Genomic DNA, 23,054 nt, shown 5'->3' with positions numbered 1-23,054 from the left:
GAGAGGGCAATTTAAAGCCCTGGGGTAGTGGCGATGGGGCTGCGGCAGGGATTTAAAGGGCCCTGGAGCTCCAGCCGCCGCTATCTGCCCCCTGGGACCCCTTAAATCCTCACCGCAGCCCCGCCGCCACTACCCCAGGACTTGGGCAGCAGGGCTCAGGCCAGGATGTAAAGGGCCCTGGGGCAGTAGCAGCGGCTGGAGCTCCGGGGCCCTTTAAATCCCCGCCAGAGCCCCTCTGCCGCTACCCCAGGGCTCGGGCAGCAGGGCTCAGGCCGGGATTTAAAGGGCCCTGGAGTTCCAGCCGCCGCTACTGCCCCGGAGCCCTTTAAATCCCGGCCTGAGCCCTGCTTCCTGAGCCCTGGGGTAGCAGCAGTAGCGGGGCTCTGGTGGGGATTTAAAGGGCCCCGGAGCTCCAGCCCCCACTACCCTCCTGGGCCCCTTTAAATCCCCGCCTGAGCCCTGCTGCCGAAGCCCTGGGGTAGCGGCGGCGGGACTGCGGGAGGGATTTAATGGGCGAGGGTGGTAGCGGCGGCTGGAGCCCCAAGCCCTTTAAATCCCTGCCTGAGCCCTGCTGCCCGAGCCCTGGGGTAGGGGTGGGGGGGCTCTGGCGGGGATTTAAAGTGCCCTGGAGCTCCAGCCGCCGCTACTGCCCCAGGGCCCTTTACATCCCGGCCTGAGCCCTGCTGCCCAAGTCCTGGGGTAGCGGCGGTGGGGCTCTGGCGGGCATTTAAAGGGAAGGGCGGTAGCGGTGGCTGGAGCCCCGGGGCCCTTTAAATCCCCAATGGAGCTCGGCCACTGCTACCCCAGGGCTCGGGCAGCAGGGCTCAGGCGGCGATTTAAAGGGCTCAGGACTCTGGCAGCTGCTACCACAGTGGAGCCCCAGGCCCTTTAAAGCTCTGCCAGAGCCCTGGGATAGTGGTGGCAGCCAGGAGGCCCCAGGGCTCCTCAGTGATTTAAAGGGCCTGGGGCTTGCTATGGTAGCGGCAACTGGAGCCCTGGGCCCTTTAAATCACCCCCGAGCCCTGGGGCTCCCAGTCGCCTCTGCAGCTGGTAGCTCGGGGGTGATTTAAAGGGTCCTGGGCTCCCAGCCCCACTACCACAGCTGGAGCCCGGGCCCTTTAAATCAAGATTTAAAGGGCCCGGGGATTTAAGGACCTGCCTCTTCCAGTTGAGGCCACGCCTCTTCTGGTTGAGGCCACGCCCTCACTCAGGACTCCAGCGTACGGGTAAGTCCTCTAACTTACTTTCACCCCTTGCTGACAGATATGATATGGGGAGCTTTTTTTGTGAGACAAAGACCCTGTATGGACCAAGCTCATCTGGCCTCACATCTCTGATATCTGAAGATGGTAGTACCCTTCTTAAAGATAACGAATCAATCAAAGAGCTCTGTAAGGAACACTACCAAAAGTTTCTAAATCGAGTACTGTGAGTGACGACACCATCAACTCCATCCCGCAGCACCCAATCTGGGAAACTCTTGCCAACCCACCAACACCTGAGGAGATCTGCAAAGCAATTAAACAAATGAAGAACAATAAAGCTCCAGGTCCTGATGGCATACCAGCTGAAGTCTTGAAAGTGGGGGGAGAAACACTAACAAGCTTCACTTGTTGCTTCTCAAAATCTGGTGCACCAAAGAAATCCCTGCTGACTTACGTAATGCTAACATCGTTGCCATTTTCAAAAAGGGAGACGGGGCCGACTGTGGCAACTATGGAGGCATTGCCCTCCTCTCCATCACTGGGAAGATTCTTGCTAGAATCTTACTGAATCGCCCTCTTGCAGAGGTAGTACTTCCAGAGTCCCAGTGTGGCTTCAGAACATCACAAGACACCACCAACGTGACATTTTTCCTGGATCTGCCTGGCTGCGAAAATCAAGAACAACACCAAGAACTGTATATGGCTTTTATCTATCTGACAAAAGTCTTTGACTCTGTTAACCGCAAGGCTCTGTGGAAAATCATGTCAAAGTTTGGCTACCCAAGCAAATTTATCACCATTGTAAGATTCCTCCAGGCCAGATGACTGCCTCCATCCTGTGCAATGGCTCTACCTCTGTGCCCTTTGTCATTCGAACTGGCATAAAACAAGGTTTTGTACTGGCATCCACCCTTTTCTCCATTTTCTTAGCAGCTATGAAAACATTAATCCTAGATCGTCTACCACAGGGCATTGGCATCCAATATCGGATTGACAGCAACGTCTTCAACCTTTCTCATGTCCGTGCCAGAACTAAAGTAATATCGGCAACAATAACTGAACTCCATTATGCAGATGATTGTGCTGTAGTTGCACGCTCAAAGGAGGATCTACAAACAGCCCTTAATTGCTTCTCTGAAGCTTACAAAAGCCTAGGGCTAACGCTGAACATCGGCAAAACAAAAGTTCTCTGCAAGTCAGTCCCCAGTCAATCATCAGACCCAGCAAGAAAAATCTACATTGACAAAGAACTGGAAAATTTAGAAAACTATGCGTATCTTGGCAGCCATCTCTCACAGAGGACAGACGTAGACATCGAGGTTCAGCACAGAATTTGCTGTGCCAGCTTTGCCTTTGGCACACTGTCTCACTGGGTGTTCAACAATCGCAACATTAGAACACATACTAGACTTTTAGTTTCTAAAGTGGAGGTAATCCCAACTCTCCTCTATGGGTGCGAGACTTGGGTGACCTATAGAAAACACTTGAAAAACTTGGAATGCCAGCACCAGCACTTTCTTCGGAAGATCTTGAACATAAAGTGGGAGCATCGTCGCACTAATGTCGGTGTCCTCACAGAGGCCAACATCTTCAGTGCTGAGGCCCTGATTATCCAACACCAGCTGAGATGGAGCGGGCACTGTGTGTGCATGCCTGATGGACACTTACCAGAATAACTGATGTATGCCCAACTCACCAAAGGAGAAAGGAAATGGGGAGGCCAAAAGAAACGCTTTAAAGACATCTTCAAGATACACATCAAGAGATGTGGCATCAACAGCACACACTAGGAGACAGCAGCCCAGGATATGGTTAACTGGCCAAGACTTGCCAGAGAGGGAACGTCCACTCTTGAGGAAGATCACCTTGCCCTGGTCGCAGAAAAACACCAGAAAAGAAAGGAAAGAAAAGACAACTGTCACGCAGCAATCACTGCCCAACTGTGTATTCCAACACCACCTGCAATGTCTGTCAATGAGCCTGTGGCTCAAGGATCGGACTCCTCGGTCACCAAAGGACCCAGGAAAAACAAAACCTGTGAAAGATCATCCTTGACCTCAAGGGATCACAGACAACAGTAGTATCTCTTGGAAAAAAAAAATATGGTACAGTTCCACATAGTACAGGCAGGTAGTGGGAGTTTTATCAGAGGTTCTTTCATAGATTCATAGATACTAAGGTCAGAAGGGACCATTCTGATCATCTAGTCCAACCTCCTGCACAATGCAGGCCACAGAATCTCAGCCACCCACTCCTGCGAAAAACCTCACCTATGTCTGAGCTATTGAAGTCCTCAAATCGTGGTTTAAAGACTTCAAGGAGCAGAGAATCCTCCCTCAAGTGACCCGTGCCCTATGCTACAGAGGAAGGCGAAAAACTTCCAGGGCCTCTTCCAATCTGCCCTGGAGGAAAATTCCTTCCCAACCCCAAATATGGCGATCAGCTAAACCCTGAGCATATGGGCAAGATTCACCAGCCAGATACTACAGAAAATTCTTTCCTGGGTAACTCAGATCCCATCCATCTAATATCCCATTTCAGGGGATTAGGCCTATTTACCCTGAATATTTAAAGATCAATTAATTACCAAAATCACATTATCCCATCATACCATCTCCTCCATAAACTTATCGAGTAGAATCTTAAAGCCAGATAGATCTTTTGCCCCCACTGCTTCCCTTGGAAGGCTATTCCAAAAATTCACTCCTCTGATGGTTAGAAACCATCATCTAATTTCAAGTCTAAACTTCCTGGTGGCCAGTTTATACCCTTTTGTTCTTGTGTCCTTCTGGTATTTCTGCTGGAGCCTTTTGCTTTCACTTGGCACTGGGACTGGGTATGGGAGTGCCGTCTTGTTCATTTGCTCTGACAGTGTCTTGTAGATGTCTGCCTTTCAATGACTCTTCTTTAGGTGGGACTACAGTTCTCCAAAGAAGACGTTCAAGTTCAGGAGCTCTGCGGGGGTCCACATGGAAGCAGGGTGTCAAAATCTCTCATAGGTGGCTAGATCAGGGTCTGAAAGGAACTGGACTCTGCCCATCCAAATAGTATATCTTGCTAGTAATCTCAGACTTACAGCTCAAGTATAGAAGTGTTTTGTTTGTTCACTACATCTTACTGGAATTGTGTCGCAACATTCAACAAATCAGATTAAATTCTGTATAGCGATCTTGTAATTCCAGTATTATTTGTTAACTAAAATTTATGGGGTTGACATTTTCTACACCTACACAACTTGTGGTATTAAAGTTTTTTTTTATTTGACCTTAATTTTTCTAGGGCTCCCATTGTCAAATGCTGTGATATGTAAATGAAGCAAGGATCACACTTTAAATCAGATAAAACTAATTTGTGTCTGAACTTACTTTCCAAAAGTGTGATAGTTTAATCGCTGTTGTTGTCCTTCTAGATTTGTCATTTGCTTGATGTTTATTACTGTTTTACAGTAGACCTCAGAAATTTGATAGGAGCTTTCCAAGCATAGAGGATGAAATAGTCACTGCCTTGACTATGCTTGGAGCCCTGCAAATCTGTGGATATACACTATATATGCAGATATCTGAGGATCATGTTTGTGGATCGGATGCGGATACAAATTTTGTTTCTGCACAGGGCTCTATACACTATAATCTCTCTTTTATTTTTCCATAGATATCATCAGCTTGTTAAACTTCTGAGTGCCACACATATTTTAATAAGCTTCTGACTCACAGTGTGTGGATCAGACTTCTTGCAGTATCAGGAGTGTGAAATGCTTTAGGACGCAGCAGGTCAGGGTTTGAAAACTTAAGCTTTGTCTTTGTGTGTTTCTTAATTGCTTTGATCACTGTGTAGTTCACTCAAGCTTCATGGTGGTTTTCAGTTTGACTGTTACTGAAATAAAATAAAGCTACTCAAAATTAATTTTCAGTGCCCTTACACAACTCAAAAAATATTAGTTTTCTGAATACCTCAACTAAAACAAACGTGTGAGAAGCAGGTATATAGAGCTGCTATTCTGAGTTCAGTGTGAAAAAGAAATCTTGCTTCCATCCAAACATTTGTAACGTGGTCTCAGATAGTGTCTTTAGATTGAGTTGCTTTGTTATCGTGTTCCTCTCTTACAGTGGTTGTACATATTTTGATATCAGGAAGTTACAGTTCTTTGTAGTTGTGATCTTCCCAAGGAGCGACAATGGCAACAAAGTGGAGGTGGAAATCTTTGCGAAATACTTGGGTAAAAATTGTGACCTGGCAAATGTGTCAGACACTGTTCTTCTCCTGTCGTGTATACTCACCCAAAGCCTTAACCAAACTGTTTACACATATTGAGCAGTTGTAAGCCTTCTGATTTTACTGTCCTTAAAGATAGCATTGTGTAAGACCTCTTGATTGTCTTTTGCCTCCTATAGTTTTGGCTTTAGTTGCTCTGGTGTAGATACATATAACTGGGAGTGCAACTCGCTATTGTTGCCAGTCCTGGGTGAGTTACACCCATATGCTCTTGAACTAACCCATAGCATTTCTGCAGAAGTGGCAGCTGCAAAGCACAACTACTAGGGAAGCTCTCTATATATGGGAAGCCAAAACAGACACCATCATCCACTCATTTGGAGGGAGAAAAACAAATACTAGCTTGAGGAGAGCAGCATTGGCGTGAAATAAGTTTTGAGTCAAGTGTATACTATGTGTCTGCAGGTGTGGCTGACAAAGGGCTCTGTTCAGAGCAGCATTGTAGGTTTGATCTTAAGGAGAGAATTGAAAATTGGCAATAAGAGGTGTACCAAAAACAACGAGGGGGCAGGAAGTTGACAAAATTAGGGGGGAGCTATGTTACTTACAGCCTGGTTATTGTGTTTGGTAATTGGGGACCAAACTCTCTCTTGCTGTCGGGACCAATTTGGGTTTAGAACACTGTGGGGAATTGCACTCGTTCCCTGGAGTGAGATAGGTTGATTGTTATGCAGTATGTTTGACAGTAGTATGGGAGGTTAAAGAGTTGGTAATAGGGATCTGGAAATTTTTCCTCCTTCAAAGAATGGGGATCCTTTATCCACAAGGTAGGTTAACTACTTGGAAGAGACATTATGTATTGATGAGGGGCACTAGCAGAAATAAGAAGGCGAAGAAAATAAATGCACAAATCCAAAACAGGAAGGGGCAGACAGAAAGGAGTGACTTGACAAATCTTATGGGGGAGAAAGTTTTGTCATTTGCTAATACAGCGTTGCTGCAGATGAGTAGAATTTTTCAAGGAGTCTTTTAATAGGTGGGTAATACATTACTCTCCCCCCCTTATTTGAAGACTAAGAGTATGTCTACATTGTGCTGCTGTTGACGCATTGCGCCGTTGTTTCTTTCGCTGGTACTTAAAAAAGCCCCCCCGCAAAAGACAAAAGTTTTGCCGATGCAAGTGGCAGTGCAAATGTGGCTTTGTCGGCTGGAAGTATTTTGTCAGCAAAAGTGACGACAAAATACCGACAGAGTGTTTACACACGCTGACTTTTAGCAACAAGGCTGTGTCGACACAGCCTTGTCGCTAAAAGCTGCATAGTGTAGACAAGCTAGATTTGCTTTGTGTGATTCTAGTATAAAAAGTGACTATGTAAAAACAGCATTGTGTTCCCATTGTGTTCCATGATTGTCTCAGTGATTTACCTAATCAGTTTTTCTCTGTATTGAAGTATAGGGTTTTTTCCTAACTATCAATACCTATAATTTGCATTGCCATAGTGCCCAGGAGCCCTAGTCATATACCCAAGACCTCATTGTGGTGGGCACTGTACAAACAAAACAAAAAGTGGTATCTGCTCCAAAGAGTTTACAATATAATTATAAAACGAGAGGCAACAGATGGCTACAATCAGAGGACTACAGGAACTCCTCAATTAATGTTGTAGTTATGTTCCTGAAAAATGCAACTTTAATCGAAACGATGTTAAGCGAATCCAGTTTCCCCATAAGACTTAATGTAAATGAGGGGATTGGGTTCCAGGGAAATTGTTTTCACCAGACAAACAATTTAATACTGCTACACAGTGATGATGATTGTGAAGCTTGGTTGAGGTGAGGAGTCAGAGGGTGGGGTATTTCCCAGGGAATGCCTTACTGCTAAATGATGAACTAGCAATTGGCTGAGCCTCAGGGGTTAACTCTCACACTCTACAAGGCAGCAGGAAAGGAGGGAGGGCAGACAGAGACAGAGATGCACACTCTGTGTGTGTTTGAGAGAGAGATGCACATTTCCCCTTTAAGTATGAAGAGTGGGGTCAGAAGTACACTGCCTTGTGAATTAGATCAGCAAGCTGAAACCAGACTGCAGCTGCAGTTGCTGCCTAAGGCAGCAACTCCCTATCTTGGTGTGTCCCCCCTGCTCTATGAAAGATGGGGTAAGCAGGGTGCAGGAGCAGGGGGGAGGGGGACACCCTAATATTAGCCCCCCTCTTCTTCGCCTCCCCCCCACATAGCAAGCAGGAGTTTCGGGGAGCAGCTCCAAGGCAGAGGGCAGGGGCAGCGGCAGCACATGGCAGTGGAGGGAGGGACAGCTGAACTGCCGGCAACTGATAGCCTGCTGGGCAGCTGCCGCACAGGGAACTTAGGGGAGCAGGGAGCTGATGGGGGGCTGCTGGTCCACCTTGGTTCCAAGCCCCTACCAGCTAGCTCCAACAGGCTGCTCTTTCTGCAAGCAGTGGACAAAGCAGGCGGCTGCCAAACAACATTAGAAGGGAGCATTGCACAACTTTAAATGAGCATGTTCCCTAATTGATCAGCAACAAAACAACTTTAACCAGGACGACTTTAAATGAGGAGTTTCTGTACAAGGAACAGTGAGACCTAATTGATCAGCTTAAGTAGATAGTGGTCTCAGCACACCAGTGGTGTAGTCAGCCATGCAAACTAAATCTGAAAGTCAAGCTGTGATTTCTGGCTTGGGTTATCACTAGTAATAATGATTGCAGCCAAATTCTAAAAGTTCTGTGTAACTTGGACAGAACTCGACCATGTAGTTGGAATGTGCTTAAGCCTTTTGATAGGCAAGTAAAAAAAAAAAAATCCAGTTAATTCTTCAGCTGTCTTTTTTACTTTGGAATGCTAAGTAAAAAGTAGAAAATTAATATTTCACTGATAAACTGATGCATTTTAGTGCATGAGGGAAATAGAGTTGTTAAAAACAGCAGCATCTTCTTACTTTACATTGTAGACTTTTGGAGAACCACCACATCAATTATGGAAAAAACATTAGAAGAGGTAATAGTGTGGGGAAGGCTGGGAAAATGTTTAAGGAAGGCATGTTTTTACATTGTATCACTATACTAGGTTTTCCAGTAGTAATGCTAATTGGCCCATTACTATAGCAACTCATGATCGCAATATTTTGTGCAAATAGATGTAGCTGATTAAAGAATATGGGATTGCATCACCACCCAAATGGATAAAGCACTGAGTAAAAGAACCATCATAGATTTAATAAAACAAAGAAGACATGTAACCAGACAACCACTCCACCAGTTACAGGGCTTTCTTTGGAGTCAACAGAACTTAGATGCAAAGTTTCATTGCCTTTGTTCTTCCATCTGTTTATGTTGACACACATTAAGGCACTGGAAGGAGTCTTTGTGTGGTTATATCTCACTCGGAGCTCAGAGCATGTCTAGAGTAATGACGCAATCAAGTAATTCACTGTTACCCTGCTATGTCTATATATACTTGATTTTGTGAATGTTTTGGGGGGTCATGGTGGATAATTAGCCGAACATGAGCTCTCAGTGTGATGCTGTAGTTAAAAGGGCTAATGTTATCCTTGGATGCATAATCGGGAATCTTGAGTAGGAATAGATCGGTTATTTTACCTCTGTCTTTGGGATTGGTGCAACCACTGCTGAAGTACTGTGTCTAGTTTTGATGCCCACAGTTCAAGAAGGATGTTAATAAATTGGAAAGGGTTCAGAGAAGAACCATGAGGAGCATTTGAAAACATGCCTTAGGGTGATAGACCCCCCCCCCCCCGGAGCTCAATTTATTTAACTTAACAAAGAGAAGGTTAACGGGTGACTTCATTACAGTCTCTAAGTACTAGGCATGTAAATATAATTTTAAAAATTAACTGTTTAAACAATTACAATTATATTGTTTAATCAGTTAACTGATTAAAAGGAGAGGGGCTGGGGCTGCTCTGGCTAGCCTGGGGCTAGGGCTGCTCCAACTGGTGTGGCCCAGGGCTGGGGGTTAACAGGGTGGGTGAACCAGTAAGACTAATGCTTACCGTTTAACCATTTAATATTTTACATCCTAATAAGTACCTGCATGGAGCAAATATTTGATAATGGTCTCTTCAGTCTAACAAAGAAAGGCATAACATGATCCAATGTTATGGAAGCTCGACAAATTCAAAATGGAATTAAGGTGTACATTTTTGACAGTGAGGGTAATTAACCATTGGAACAATTTACCAAGGTTCACTAAATCAAGGTTGGATGATTTTTTAAAAGATGTGCTCTAGGAATTATTTTGAAGAAGTCTTGTGGCCTGTGTTATACAGGAGTTTCATAGTAGATGATCACAATGGTTCATTGTAGTATAGGAATCTATCTGTGTGTCTCTATTAATATGTTATGTACTGATGGTGAAGCATGCAAACTAATGTCAGTGGATACGGTAATTTTGTTACAAGTTGTGGCTTTAGCTGACAACTCTATTTGTTACTCCAGGGTTTGAGAGTATGAAGAAGTAACAACACTGATACAACATCTGTTGGATCTGGAGGGTTTAAAATTCCCGATACAAAGCAAATGTGTCTAAAACAGTGATTCATTGTGTCAGAAGATTTACAGGTGGTGGGTGGGGAAGGATTGTACCCTAAGTAACTGAAACTTGGTTTTCACATCAAGAATACTACTAAATAGAAATAATGCAGAAATAATAGCAACATTATCTCAACCCTGCAAACATCAGTATTAACAATGGCTCTGTGAATACATTTTTGAATATGTTTTGAAGGATTCTTAATATAAAAGTGGTATATGTAGCTGGATATCACTCCTGTTTAAACCTGCAGATTTATTTGCATAATTTTTTTGTTTTATTTCAGTCTTGGTCCTTTGGTGAGTAAAGTGAAGGAATATCAAGTGGAGACCATTGTGGATACCCTCTGTACTAATATGCTTTCAGATAAAGAGCAGCTACGTGATATTTCAAGCATTGGCCTTAAAACCGTCATTGGAGAACTTCCTCCAGCTTCCAGTGGTAAGAAATGACATTCTTCTCCCCTTCTCTGTTTTTAAAACATGAGGTCTAACTTTATTTCTCTATACCCAATTCTTTCATTGTAAGCTAGTGTCCTTCAGTGAACAAGATTCAGTTGTCCCTCAGTGACTGTTGACTTGAAATTCATTTTTGTTGGAGACAATCATTTGTGTGGTGCTTCTGTTACATACTGTTACCTATTTATGATATGTAAAGAGGTGTGGTAAACTTAGTCAAGTCACTGTAAAAACAGCTGGAAGTAATTTCAGATTACATCTGCTATAGATATCTATCTTAAATATTTTTGGGCACAATATTCCTAGGCTTGTTAACAATAGTAGTTAAATCTCATTTGGGTAAATTTTTTAAAAATTGACAATACACTTTTAAATTGAGATAACTTTTCTTTAATGGGATTGTGATCATTTCTTTTCCCAGTATGTGTTTTGAGATATACCTAGTGTTTCTAATTATAGAATTACAGTACTTCAGACAGCCTGACTTCCACTGTAAAATTAACAAGGCAATCTCGAGGAACTCCACTTGCCAAATGTTAGTCACTTTGTTCTTTTAAATCTAGAAGGTGCTCAAATACCACAGTGAGTGCAGTATGTGAATTTGACTGGGCTAGAAGAGAATGATAACTCAAAACGGATTTGGGGACTGGAGTTCTTGTGTTAGGTTGATTACAAAGGGCAACCTGCAGAAAAACTAAACAGTCTAACACAGTTATATGTCTGGATAAATAGAATTGGTAAAAAAAAAAATAAAGTGCTGAAATTTTGACTATGCTATAAACTGGAAGAAAATCAGCAAAAAATTGCTTGTTTTGAAATTTTTCAAATAGCATTGGTGGAGAATTTCTATTTACTTTCTTTTAACCATGGTTTGCAGGCCAAAAATGAATGCTATATGTTATGTTTGATCCACAGCACAATTTCTCAACTGTAGTAGCATAAACAGTGATGGTAGAATATGGCCACAATGTAGTGTCTAACATTTTAATTTTATTCAGCATAATTCACTTATGCAGATGATGCAGGGGTTCTTTAGGACTACTTCCGTTTGTTTTTTCTTGGCTTCTTTATTCCCTGGTATACAATTTCTTTTGCATCCTTTTTAGTCTCTTTTGTCTTTCCTCCACCTGTTCTTTACAGGGGAGAAGCTGACTCAAATCTTCAGAAAGATTTGAACTTGCTTCCAATTTCTCTGTTTTCCCAGGCCTTCATCCCTACTCTCCTGAAATCTGTAATACGGTAGTCTCTAAAGCGTTTGGGTATCTTATGGAGCAAATCTTTTCTCCAACTTTCTCCCCAGTCTTAGCTCAGAAAGAAATTATGGCATCATATTTTCTTGTCAGTCCCTAGTTACTGGATTAGAACTGGTTTTGTGCCTCTTTCTAGGCCATGCTGTCTCCTCTCCCACTTACCTACAGCCACTGGATGTATGCTAGGTGTTCTGACGTGTTTAATTAGACATTAGGAAGCAGTCTCCCTAAATGTTACCTATTTTGCATTATGTATTGAAATGTCCTCTCAAATGTCCTATTAAATATTTTAAAATTTAAAGATGTTTTATGCTAAATTAGAAGATTCTCACCATTAAGGCATATGTTAACTTAAAAAATCCTTCCCAGGGATGTGCCTACATCCCTTTAAGGTCTGCAAATAAAACAAAAACCAGTCATGCTTGTTTAACCTTTCAGAAATAAGCATATACAATAATTTATAAAAAGAAAGTTATAGTAAGTGATTTCCAGTTAGGCTTTTATGCTGGTTAATGAATCTTCTGGCAAAAAACGCCTAAACAAAGAGCTAATAATCATGAAATGAGGGGGGAAAATAGATATTTCATAGATAGATAATAGATCTGGGCTGCTTTTTAAAAAAATAAGTCAGTTTTGTTGCTTTCTGTAATCCTAGAGGCAAAGGAAAAAATGAATACTCATTAAACTAAAGGTTCTATTGCAAAGAGTCAAATACAGCCTTAGATTTATAGCTCTTTTAATACAATGCATTTGGACTGCTTGCTTTCTTCCTTTTCCCCAGCCTGCATGGTGATGCAAATATATCACCCAATAGTTGGTTCATCTTACGAGGTGAATTTTTTAGTTTATGTAGTGTAGTTAGGGATCTGTTAAATTAATAAACAAATGGATTTGTTTTTAGGGTCAAAACAGTAAAATTGTTATTTCTGCCTGATATAATTTTCCAAATTGCAGCTAAAACCTAAGTTTTAAAATTGTTCCCTTTGTAGCTCATAATGTTCCATGTTTACTGAAGACATTGCACACATGGCCAATCAGGTAGCATTGAAAGTTTCAGCCAGTGGGTGCCTGTCAATACTCTTGCAAATACAAAGCCTCCACCAGCCAATTGAGCACCATCACCACAAAGGATACTCAAGTTCATGCAACTGAGTTCATACAAATTTAGAGCAGTCCATGCTGGGGGAAGAGCCACAGTGAAGGTACAATGGACACAGTTCAACTTATTTTCAGTGTTTTTAAAAGTGAATTGTTAGCATCTTGCATAAACTAACCACTCAAAACACACTCTCAGTAATTTAAATTTTATGGATACAGTATTTTAAACACCTTTTCCACTATAAAATGCCCCAGCTAATTGCTATAGGATTATTTCAACTAACTTTTAGAAAACTGAATTAACAGAAGAATAAAACCTGAAAATCAGGGTGGATTTGATTTAAATCAGATTGATTTAAATCATGATTTAAATCACTAGTCAGGAAGACTTGATTTAATCATGGATTTCTACATAAAAGTGCACTCTTGTTGGTTGTTATAACCTTAATACATATTCTTCACAACTCAGAGATAGATGTAGGTTTCATTTTTAGAAGGTACACACTATACATTTTTAAAGTGATTGATCTGAAAAGTTTTCAGATTAGTTTTACAGCTATATCAGAAAATGAATGATTGTTTTGTTATTTCATTTACCAAAGGTAATTGAAGCAGATATTTATGAAGTCATTGGAGGTGAACTATCTCCAATTCAACAGGTTAATCATTAATATTTGGAGGATTTTCTTGCCATCCTGTATTAGGAGGAGAACATCACCAGAAAGTCATTTACATTGTTTTATTTAACTAAAACAACACCGTTATGTATTCTGGATTTTTTTCTTCAACAGCAAACATATAATATTTTAACAAAACAAACATATGCATTTTTGAATTCAGTTAAACATTCAGGTTTTTTAAAATCAGGTTTGTTTTTGTTAAAGTTGTTTTAACTAAAATAGTTTAAAAAAAAAAAATTAAAAAAACCCCAAAACAATTATTATTAAATCGACTGTGTCAGCCAGGTCAACATGAGAAACTTAAAATATTGGCTTCTGCAGCTAACTCGGTCGTCTTCCGCTTCATTTTCCTGTTTGTTCATAATCTGGAAAAGAAAAACAAGCTCTCCTGCTTTTTCAGGTCCCAAATGATATCTCAATTTGGAATGAATTAGTTCAAAGGAAGAAAATATTCTTTCTGCGCCGGGAGAAAAAGCTACTGCTGTTACTAGTGAGATTATCACTTCAACAGTCTCTGAATCCAAGTGCTTAAGTGACTTCCACCAGTCCACTGGTGTGACTTTCTTTAAAAACATCATCCACAAATATACATTTCTTGAATGGTTCAGCCTTAGCTCTGAAGTTTATTATAGTTGGCATTATGGAGGGATGATTGCTGGATGTCCATGTCATAGCCAACTTCTCTTCTTCAGCAGTTAAGGTTTACCCTGGTACCGAGTATTGAGAATATTTACAAGAAAATGAGATGGAGATAGTGCTTGTCCCATTCGTTTTTTTTTTTAATGCTTGTAATTTAACTCTGTCATTGCATATTTCTCTTTTTAAGATCTCATTCAGTTCCTTCCAAATTTCAACAGCGTCAGCAATAAAACAGCTATTTCCCTGCATTTTGTTCAAGGCTACAGAAATAGGCTTCAGGGCACTCTGCATTTGTTCAACATTTCTCTTAAGTCCAGTGTTGAGAACTTTGACTGTGACAGTGCCATCTATTTTTTCACAATTTTGTTCACAAACTGTCATCAGATTAGGTCAGTCTTGATATACACCTCTACCCCGATATAACACACATTCAGATATAATGCGGTAAAGCAGCGCTCTGAGTGGCGGGGCTGCATGCTCTAGTGGATCAAAGCAAATTCAGTATAACACGGTTTCACTTATAACACGGTAATATTTTTTGGCTCCCGAGGACAGCGTTATATTGGGTTAGAGGTGTAGTCCTCAAAATAGTCCACTACTGAATTCCATTGCATCTCTTGTGGGAGAGTTAGCTTGGTTCCTCCAACTTTTTTCAGAGCAGCTGCTGCAGAGTGGGTTGTTATGGAAGTATTTTGTAATTTCAACAACATTAGACTTTATTTCTGGGACACTGAAATCTTTGGTTAGGATGTGCATCAAATGAGCACTGCAACTGTATGTTGTTAGCTTGGGACTCTCTTCTAAATTTCTTTTCATCCTGGATACATTTGCAGCATGGTGTGTAACCAAGCTGCGTACTAGACATCTGAATTTTTTTTCACCGTTATAGCTTTTACTGCTACTTCTTGTAAGTATTCTGCTGTATGTACATTTCCTGTTGTTTCTGTAAGGAAGACATTCCCTTTTCCTTCTTCTGTTGTCACACAAGCACATACAACAGGATCGTGGTGGACATTGCTCCACCTATCAAGACTCAGGTTAACAATTTTACCCTCTAGACTTTTTGCACAGTGCTCAATTTCTCTTTCATACACTTTATCCAGCAATTTGCCTGCGACATCTGCTCTTTTGGGCGAACTGTATCCTGATCTTAATGACTGTATCACGTTAATGAAGTGTGGGTTCTCAATCATACAGAAAGGACAGTTTGTTGCATAAACAAACTGGGCAATTTTTTCACCAATTACCTCTTTTTGTAATCTGCTGGTTCTTATCACAGATTTATCTATGGTGGTTTTGGGATGATGGAGATTTTTTTTTTTCTTTTTGCTACAGGTGTTATACTGTGGCTATGTGACATACATGATGTGACTGAAACACTATCATTGGCAGATAACTCTGAAACTATAGAAAATGATGGTGATCTTGAAGGTAGATACAGTAACTCCTCACTTAATGTTGTAGTTATGTTCCTGAAAAATGCGACTTTAAGTGAAACGATGTTAAGCGAATCCAATTTCCCCATAAGAATTAATGTAAATAGGGGGGTTTAGGTTCCAGGGAAATTTTTTTTTGCCAGACAAAAGGCATTATATACATTTTAAACAATTTTAAACAAGAAATTTAATACAGGTATAAGTTTTAAACAGAGGAGGTGCCCCTGCCTTACCCTACACAGGCACAGCCCACTGGCACTGGAGAGATGAGGCAGGCAAGGAGGCTGAAGGTGTTGTAGGCTAGGAGAAGCACATTGTGCAGCAGCGGCAGCTTCCCCTACTCTGCAAGCACGGGGGGGGGTTCAACCCTCAGCCCACCCACTCCCCCCAATTCCCCCAAGTCCCCATCCTTGACCCACCTCTTCTCCCCCCCCACCGCCTCTCCCTTTACTTTGCATGCTGCGTCCTTGCTCCTCCCTTCCCTCCCATCTAAATGCCGCAAGCCAGCTAATTGCCACAGATAGGAGGGAGGGAAGGGAGCGGGGAGGCGCACTGAGGCCTTGCTCCTCCTGCCTGGGGCAATCAGCTGGCTTGCGGCGTTTAGGAGGCAGGGTGGGGGGAGGAGCGAGAACTTGGCATGTAGGCTCTTCCTTCCTCCCCCCCGCTTCCTGCCTTGGGCAGTCAGCTGGCTTGCGGTGTTCCAGAGGCAGGGGAGCCTGCATGCCAAGTCCTTGCTCCTGCCTCCAAAATGCCGCAAGCCAGCTGATTGCTGTGGGCGGGGGGAGGAGGGGGATGGCGCTGATCCGCGGGGTCTGCCGGTTGTTGGGAGGAGGAGAAGGGGGGTGCGTAGGGAGGCTGCCAGCTGTGGAGAAAGCAGGCAGCTAAACAACGTAAGAGTGGAGCATTGCACAACTTTAAACAAGCATGTTCCCTAATTGAACGTAACAATGAAACAGTGTTAACCGGTATGACTTTAAGTGAGGAGTTACTGTTGTCTTCAGAATCCTGTATGTTGAGGATGGATTCTCCTAAACAAAATAAGTCAGTGCAGTTATTTAATTATTATTACCATACTTCTCATTTAGTATTACTGTTTGCATTCACTGACAGTACTACTTTAAAGATGAAATTGTAAATGGAAGATCTGCCTATTTCAGCTATTTATTTTTTTATGACAGCTGCATGTAAAATGATAGTACCATAGAGTAACAACTACAGAATTGCAAGAATAGTCCAGAAAGAAGACAGGAAGTCCTTAAAAAGAAGTATGAAATAAAAGTTTACCAACCTGAAGATCTTGCATGTTCAGACATGTTCCTTTCATCATCTTCAACATAGCTTCCTCCTGAGAAGTAACACTTCATATGATGTTTCATTCAGGCAATCAGCCTTGCATTTCTTTGTTGCACTGTTGGCATTTTGCATGCATGCCTGTCTTACCCACAGGTAGAGGAACTTCATTAAAATATCAACAAACTGGATCTCTTTTACAGCCTGCTGCCATTATAGGTTTTCCCTTCTAGTGAGAAAATGGTATGGTAGATCTCAAATCAATGAAGCCTACACTCGGAAAGACCTCAAGACTTCTGGAATATGCTGCTCAGACAGTTTCACTTTTGTTTCTACTGCCTGTCCCTCCCTTCTCACATTTATCTCCAGACTTCTTCTCCTTGTCCAGATCTATTCCGCCCCCAACGATTTAATTGAACTTTTTGAAACTTTGCACTTTTAGAGAGAGATAAGGGATTGACTCTGTGTACACAAACTTGCAGAGGGACAATAGGGTTGAGGTCTGTTATTTCTCACCTCTCTATATATTTATTTATTTAAAAACATTTTTGCTCTTAACAAACATGTTATCTCTGGAGACACAAATCCACAGTTTGAGAACTGCAAAAAAACTAAGCATCTCTGGTCGTATCTTCTAAATTGAGCACTGAGTCCCATTGGGTAGATAGAAAGATTAACCTAAATAATCTATACAGAAGCCCTTGAAACCCCATAAGATTGGGTCCCTAATCCATGAACTATTGGAACTCATTTACAAAACTTTTCTTAAACGTTACGTGAATATATTGTCTCATACTATAGAATTAGAATTTATAATCCCTATTCCATGATGAGATATCTTTGAGCTATAGTGTATCTTAATTAAAACTATCTTTAGATAGGTTTTTTCCTCAAAAAGCATTTTATCAAAAACAGATTTAAATAAAAACAGATTGTTTTTATTTTTTAAAAATAATTCATTGATTTTATCTGCCCTGCTGAAAATTAATGATGACCTACTTAAACTCCTTGACACTTCACTATACCAGCTGTTCTTCACAGCCAGTTCAAGTTACCTCCTTACTTTTCCCAGTAAACTTTCTTGCTGCTGTTTCTCTTTATTCCCACCTACAATCTACTTCTGGCTCCACACACTTTCAGTCAAGAAATACCCCTTGTTGCAGGCTTTCAATGGCCTCTACTTTCTGCTGCTTCCATGCCAGCAGCTTTCTGTTTCTTTGAGTTGGATGCAGATTTCTTAATGAAAGAACATCTTGCTCAGTAACTGTTTCTAGGTAGAGCAACCTTTGTCAATTTAGGCTTATGCTGGACAATTAAATAGTCTTCATTGGGAGGAATTTTTGCTAAGTAATTTCCAACTGTTGCAAATATGACATTTGGTATATGACGTTTGGTATTAGATTTACACATTTTTACTGTCAAAATGCTAAGGTTTCGTTGTACTTTTCAGGATCTGCATTAGCGGCTAATGTTTGTAAAAAGATCACAGGGCGTCTTACAAGCGCTATAGCCAAGCAGGAAGATGTGTCTGTCCAATTAGAGGCCTTGGATATCATGGCTGATATGCTGAGCAGGTAAGCATCCTTGTTACAAAATGGTGATAGAATGTAATTGTTAATGCTATGTTTTAACTGGTTAAATCACCGTGAACTTGATTTTTGTAGTAATTCAATTTTAGGTGATTATAATTTAGGCTTTGTAAACGTGAAAAAGTTGAGTAACTTGTTTCAAACGAGGAAAATTGAACATAAATGAAACTTTGTAACAGAATACAAATGTTACATTTAAAATGTATTTAATTTAAACGTAGCTGATTAATCAGATAACTCATTATTTATCTTTTGAAGCTGTTGAGAACTTCTTTAGTTCCCAGTTTCAGTTGTCAGAATAGTTTAAAGATGTATCTGAAAGCAGTTAATTAGTTTCTTAGTTTTTCCAAATAATTCTAAATGCACTTGATATATTTTGTATGGCATTTTGGGAATACTTGGAATAAGAATGAAACAATAGAAGAACGAAATCAGTTCTAGATTCAGTTGGTTTGAGTTTGTGTTTTGTCTGTTTTAAGGCAAGGAGGACTGCTTGTTAACTTCCACCCTTCAATTCTGACCTGTCTGCTCCCCCAGCTGACTAGTCCCAGGCTTGCTGTGAGGAAAAGAACCATCATTGCTCTTGGTCACCTGGTTATGAGTTGTGGCAATATAGTTTTTGTTGACCTCATTGAACATCTGTTGACAGAGCTGTCTAAAAATGATTCCATGTCAACAACTAGGACATATATACAGTGTATTGCGGCTATCAGTAGGCAAGCAGGTCATAGAATAGGTAAGAGAATTTATATATTTTTCTCTGATTCTGCATATTTTTAGATGTGAATGATCACTTCTAATTTTCCTTTTTCAGGTGAATATCTTGAGAAAATAATCCCTTTAGTGGTAAAATTTTGTAATGTAGATGATGATGAACTAAGAGAATATTGCATTCAAGCTTTTGAATCTTTTGTTAGGAGGTAAGCTACTTTTAAGGTTTGGTTTTTTTTTTTTTTTTCTTTCTTACAAGTTGACTGTTTGTCATTTGACTGACTGACTGTATAAGAACTCATTGCTAGTCCTTGAGCAATTGAAAAGAGTTGAGGTAAGCCACAAGAAATATGTTCCTTTCCTGATGGAAGTGATGGTCTTTGTGGTGCAAAATACCTTTGCTGATTTTGAGTCAGAGATCATACCTGAATTGCTAAAGCAGATTTTTCAATCACTGTCTTGTAATTTCACTGATAATCAGTGTAATATGTACGCAGACTGGCACAATAGGCCATGATTTGCTATTCATATATAGTGACAGATAAGAAAATTGTATTTATAAATATAATGCTTATGGAACGTGCTAGATTCCCATTAGTGGAGACAGAACCTTCTTATTTCCAAAGGTACATCATAAGATTTGATAGCACTCAGATTAGAAGATCATAATGGTCCCATCTTGCCGTAAAATCTATGAATATAAATCAAAGGCAGCAACAGAGCATACTTCCCTGTCCCTCTACTTTTGCATTCCCTGAAGAGCTGAGAGGATCTTCTTGTTTCCTTGACCTCTGCTTTGACAGATTGCAACAGCAATAATTGTCACAGTACCTTTTGGGAGCTGAATTATGAGAACTGAACTACAGGACCACAAAGTGGCTAGTGAACTACATTTATATTTTGTTTGATTCTATCTATGGAGGTGAAACTCTGTATTTTTTCCAGTCTTCTAAGTTACCCTGTGTCAGTTCGGCCTGAGTTCTTGTATAGCAAGTTTCAGATTGTACTGAATGTTTGTAACTGAGTTGAATTCTGAGAAAAAACATATGTAATGGGAATTCTGATAGTATTAGATTTGCTAGTGGAATCAGTACTAAAGCATATAGATATACATTTCTTCTGTTAAAGAAGAATTGTTAATTGTTCAATATTAATATTGTACGTTAAACGTAATTTGTTAAATTTATTATGCAGATGTCCTAAGGAAGTTTATCCTCATGTGTCTACCATTATAAACATTTGTCTTAAATACCTTACCTATGATCCTAATTACAATTATGATGATGAAGATGAAGATGAAAATGCCATGGATGCTGATGGTGGTGATGATGATGATCAAGGTATATTTTCTCTTGGTTTTGGGGAGAAGAGCTAGTGAGCCTAAATTGAGAGGAAACGGAAATGATCAATTCTATAAGTCTTAATTCAAGTCTTTCCAAAACTTAAATGATTATGTGGCATTTTCATGTTTTGCTCTTTTGTTTTTGCGGGCATGGCCATTTACTACACTCAGTAAAGTGAACAGGATGATATTTTATATAGGTATTTAGGGCATCCATTGGCCTGGTATTGTGAGTTTAGAGGGATTATAGTAAAGAATGTCATAACTGTCTAAAAGTACTTGAATGGTGTAAACATGAGGAAGGCATAGGAATTCTTTAGTGTGACATGACTAGAAGTTGAAAGAAATTTAGAGAATTAATTTAAGATGTATATCAGGAAAAGTGATGCTTCTTTGCATGAAATGAGTGTTGTTTTTATTTATTTGTATTACCATAGCATTTAGGGTCTTAGTCAGAGATGAGGATCTCATGCTCGCTGCTGTACAAACACAGAACAAAAAGAATGTCCAGTTAGACTGGATAAAGTACCACAAAATATTGCATAAAACAATGCTGCAGTTGCAGAGGTGTGGAGTAGAAGACACAGAAGGTCTTAATACTACTTTGCTGTTTGACAAAGCTGTGCGCAGCAGCAGAGAGATGGAGAAGTCTGCAGGAGATAACACCATCAGTTTACATTTGGTTATCTTATCAGCTGTAGCGCTAGAAACTTAATTTTTGTTAAAAATCAGATGTTTAATTCTTCTGAAACAGAGACTAGGCCACCACTCTTGCCAGGGAAAGTTTCCAAGTTGCCATCAGTGGGTGCATTTCTCAGTTCCTCTTTTGGTTAGGTATAAAAAGTATAGAATGATTATATTGCTGCTGGATAGCTTGCCATACTTACTGAAACTTTGGCCCATCACTTAATCTGGATTTCAGAGCATAAGAACAGCAAACTCACATGTTTGTGACTCAGGTAGATTTGAACCTAAGCTGTCTCAGGTGGAAAGATAGAGCATTCTCCTACTGGGCCATCTAGCTATGCTTTAAATTAAATTAATTTTTATATAGTAATGTAATAATCTGCTTTACTTCTTGCATGCTCTGTTTCTGTTCTGTTTTCTTTGTGAAAAATAGTATGGTTGAGTTTGTTGATAAACAAGTGTCTTGCTCTCTTAAGCTGCTAAATAGTTTTACAAGGAGCCTCTTCAGTCCTATAGAAGTTGCTTCAGAGGGCTGTGTTCTCCAGTAAAGGAGAGTTAAATGGAATATTCTGATCAGGTCTATAATATAAATGTCTGACTTAGGGGAACTAAATGTTTAGGCTGTAAGAGTATATATTCTAACAGTTACAAAATCTTATGTACTATTTATTAAACATAATTTAGTTTTCTAAATTGGTCAATTTAACTTGAATTACTGCAGTAGAAATTGGCTGTAATACGTAGTCCAGAGTGGTACAATAAAGAATGTAGAGATATACGGAGAGATTTAACAAAACAAAACTGTGGAGTATTTAGGACTTTGAAAGACAATATCTTGTCTCTGTTCACAAAGCAATGTAGATTTTGTAAAATTATTAAAATCTGTACAGTTTCCTACCCTGGAAAGAACCTGAGACTTGTAAGTTTTGGCTTTTAGAAGTCACTGTTGCATATTGATATGACTCCTTTTTTATGGAATGGGATACAAATATAATTGTAGTGTATATACAAATGATAGGACTAACCACATGTTGAACCCATGCACAATTTTTGCTGGTATAATAATTCCCTCAACAAAAGTAAAATGTGAAGAGGCTAGTTTTCAGAATTTTGATGTGCTGTTGATTATTACCTTATTGTCTCATGTGATGAATATATATGAAAACATTCAAAATAAAAAATTTAGTAAGGCCACAAGTGTGGTGGGAATGACTTTGTCCGATTAGCAACTGAAGTTGAGGAGGGGATGTATGAGGGGGCTGGTGTGAGGAAGCTGGTAAAGTAGATAATTAGTTTTAGGTCTAAGGCAGTTTTGAATTACCTTTTGTATACTTCTGCTTTGTCTTGATTATAGACTGCTTCTTAAATTTCTTAAGCTAATATATTATCTGTCTCTGGTAAGTTTTACCCATTTAACAATCTGTTGCATCAAATAAATTTGAGTTCTTTAAAACAAAACTTTCTGTACAAATCTGCTAGCATGGAATGTCTATTTGTATATAATAGAAGTTCATTTTATTTTGTCAAGGGAGCGATGATGAATATAGTGATGATGACGATATGAGCTGGAAAGTGAGACGTGCAGCAGCTAAATGTTTAGATGCTGTGGTTAGCACACGACATGAAATGCTTCCAGAATTCTACAAGACCGTATCTCCTGCTTTAATAGCCAGATTCAAAGAGCGTGAGGAGAATGTAAAAGCAGATGTTTTCCATGCATATCTTTCTCTTTTAAAACAAACTCGACCTGTGCAGAGTTGGCTGTGTGATCCTGATGCAATGGAACAAGGAGAGACACCTTTGACAATGCTTCAGAGTCAGGTTAGCTGTCAGGATTTTTTTTAGTTCTTTGACTTTGAGAGAAGACCATGCTTGATTATGCATTGTG

At 40.2% G+C, this 23,054-nt stretch overlaps 1 protein-coding gene across 1 annotated transcript in view; it reads left to right on the top strand.

The window, feature by feature from the left end:
* CAND1 (cullin associated and neddylation dissociated 1) overlaps positions 1–23,054 on the top strand; it is a 51,261-nt gene that overhangs the window by 16,072 nt on the left and 12,135 nt on the right. Inside the window, exons 3-8 of the mRNA XM_038411866.2 lie at positions 10,273–10,427; positions 18,288–18,411; positions 18,906–19,162; positions 19,241–19,346; positions 20,332–20,477; positions 22,695–22,987. Coding sequence (XP_038267794.1) covers positions 10,273–10,427; positions 18,288–18,411; positions 18,906–19,162; positions 19,241–19,346; positions 20,332–20,477; positions 22,695–22,987 — 1,081 coding nt within the window. The remainder of the gene's footprint in view (positions 1–10,272; positions 10,428–18,287; positions 18,412–18,905; positions 19,163–19,240; positions 19,347–20,331; positions 20,478–22,694; positions 22,988–23,054) is intronic.

The sequence above is a fragment of the Dermochelys coriacea genome, chromosome 1 (assembly GCF_009764565.3).
Source record: "Dermochelys coriacea isolate rDerCor1 chromosome 1, rDerCor1.pri.v4, whole genome shotgun sequence".
Classification (NCBI taxonomy): Eukaryota; Metazoa; Chordata; order Testudines; family Dermochelyidae; genus Dermochelys; species Dermochelys coriacea.
The sequence above is the reverse complement of the archived record's forward strand: the minus strand, read 5'-3'. Positions and strand labels throughout refer to the sequence as shown.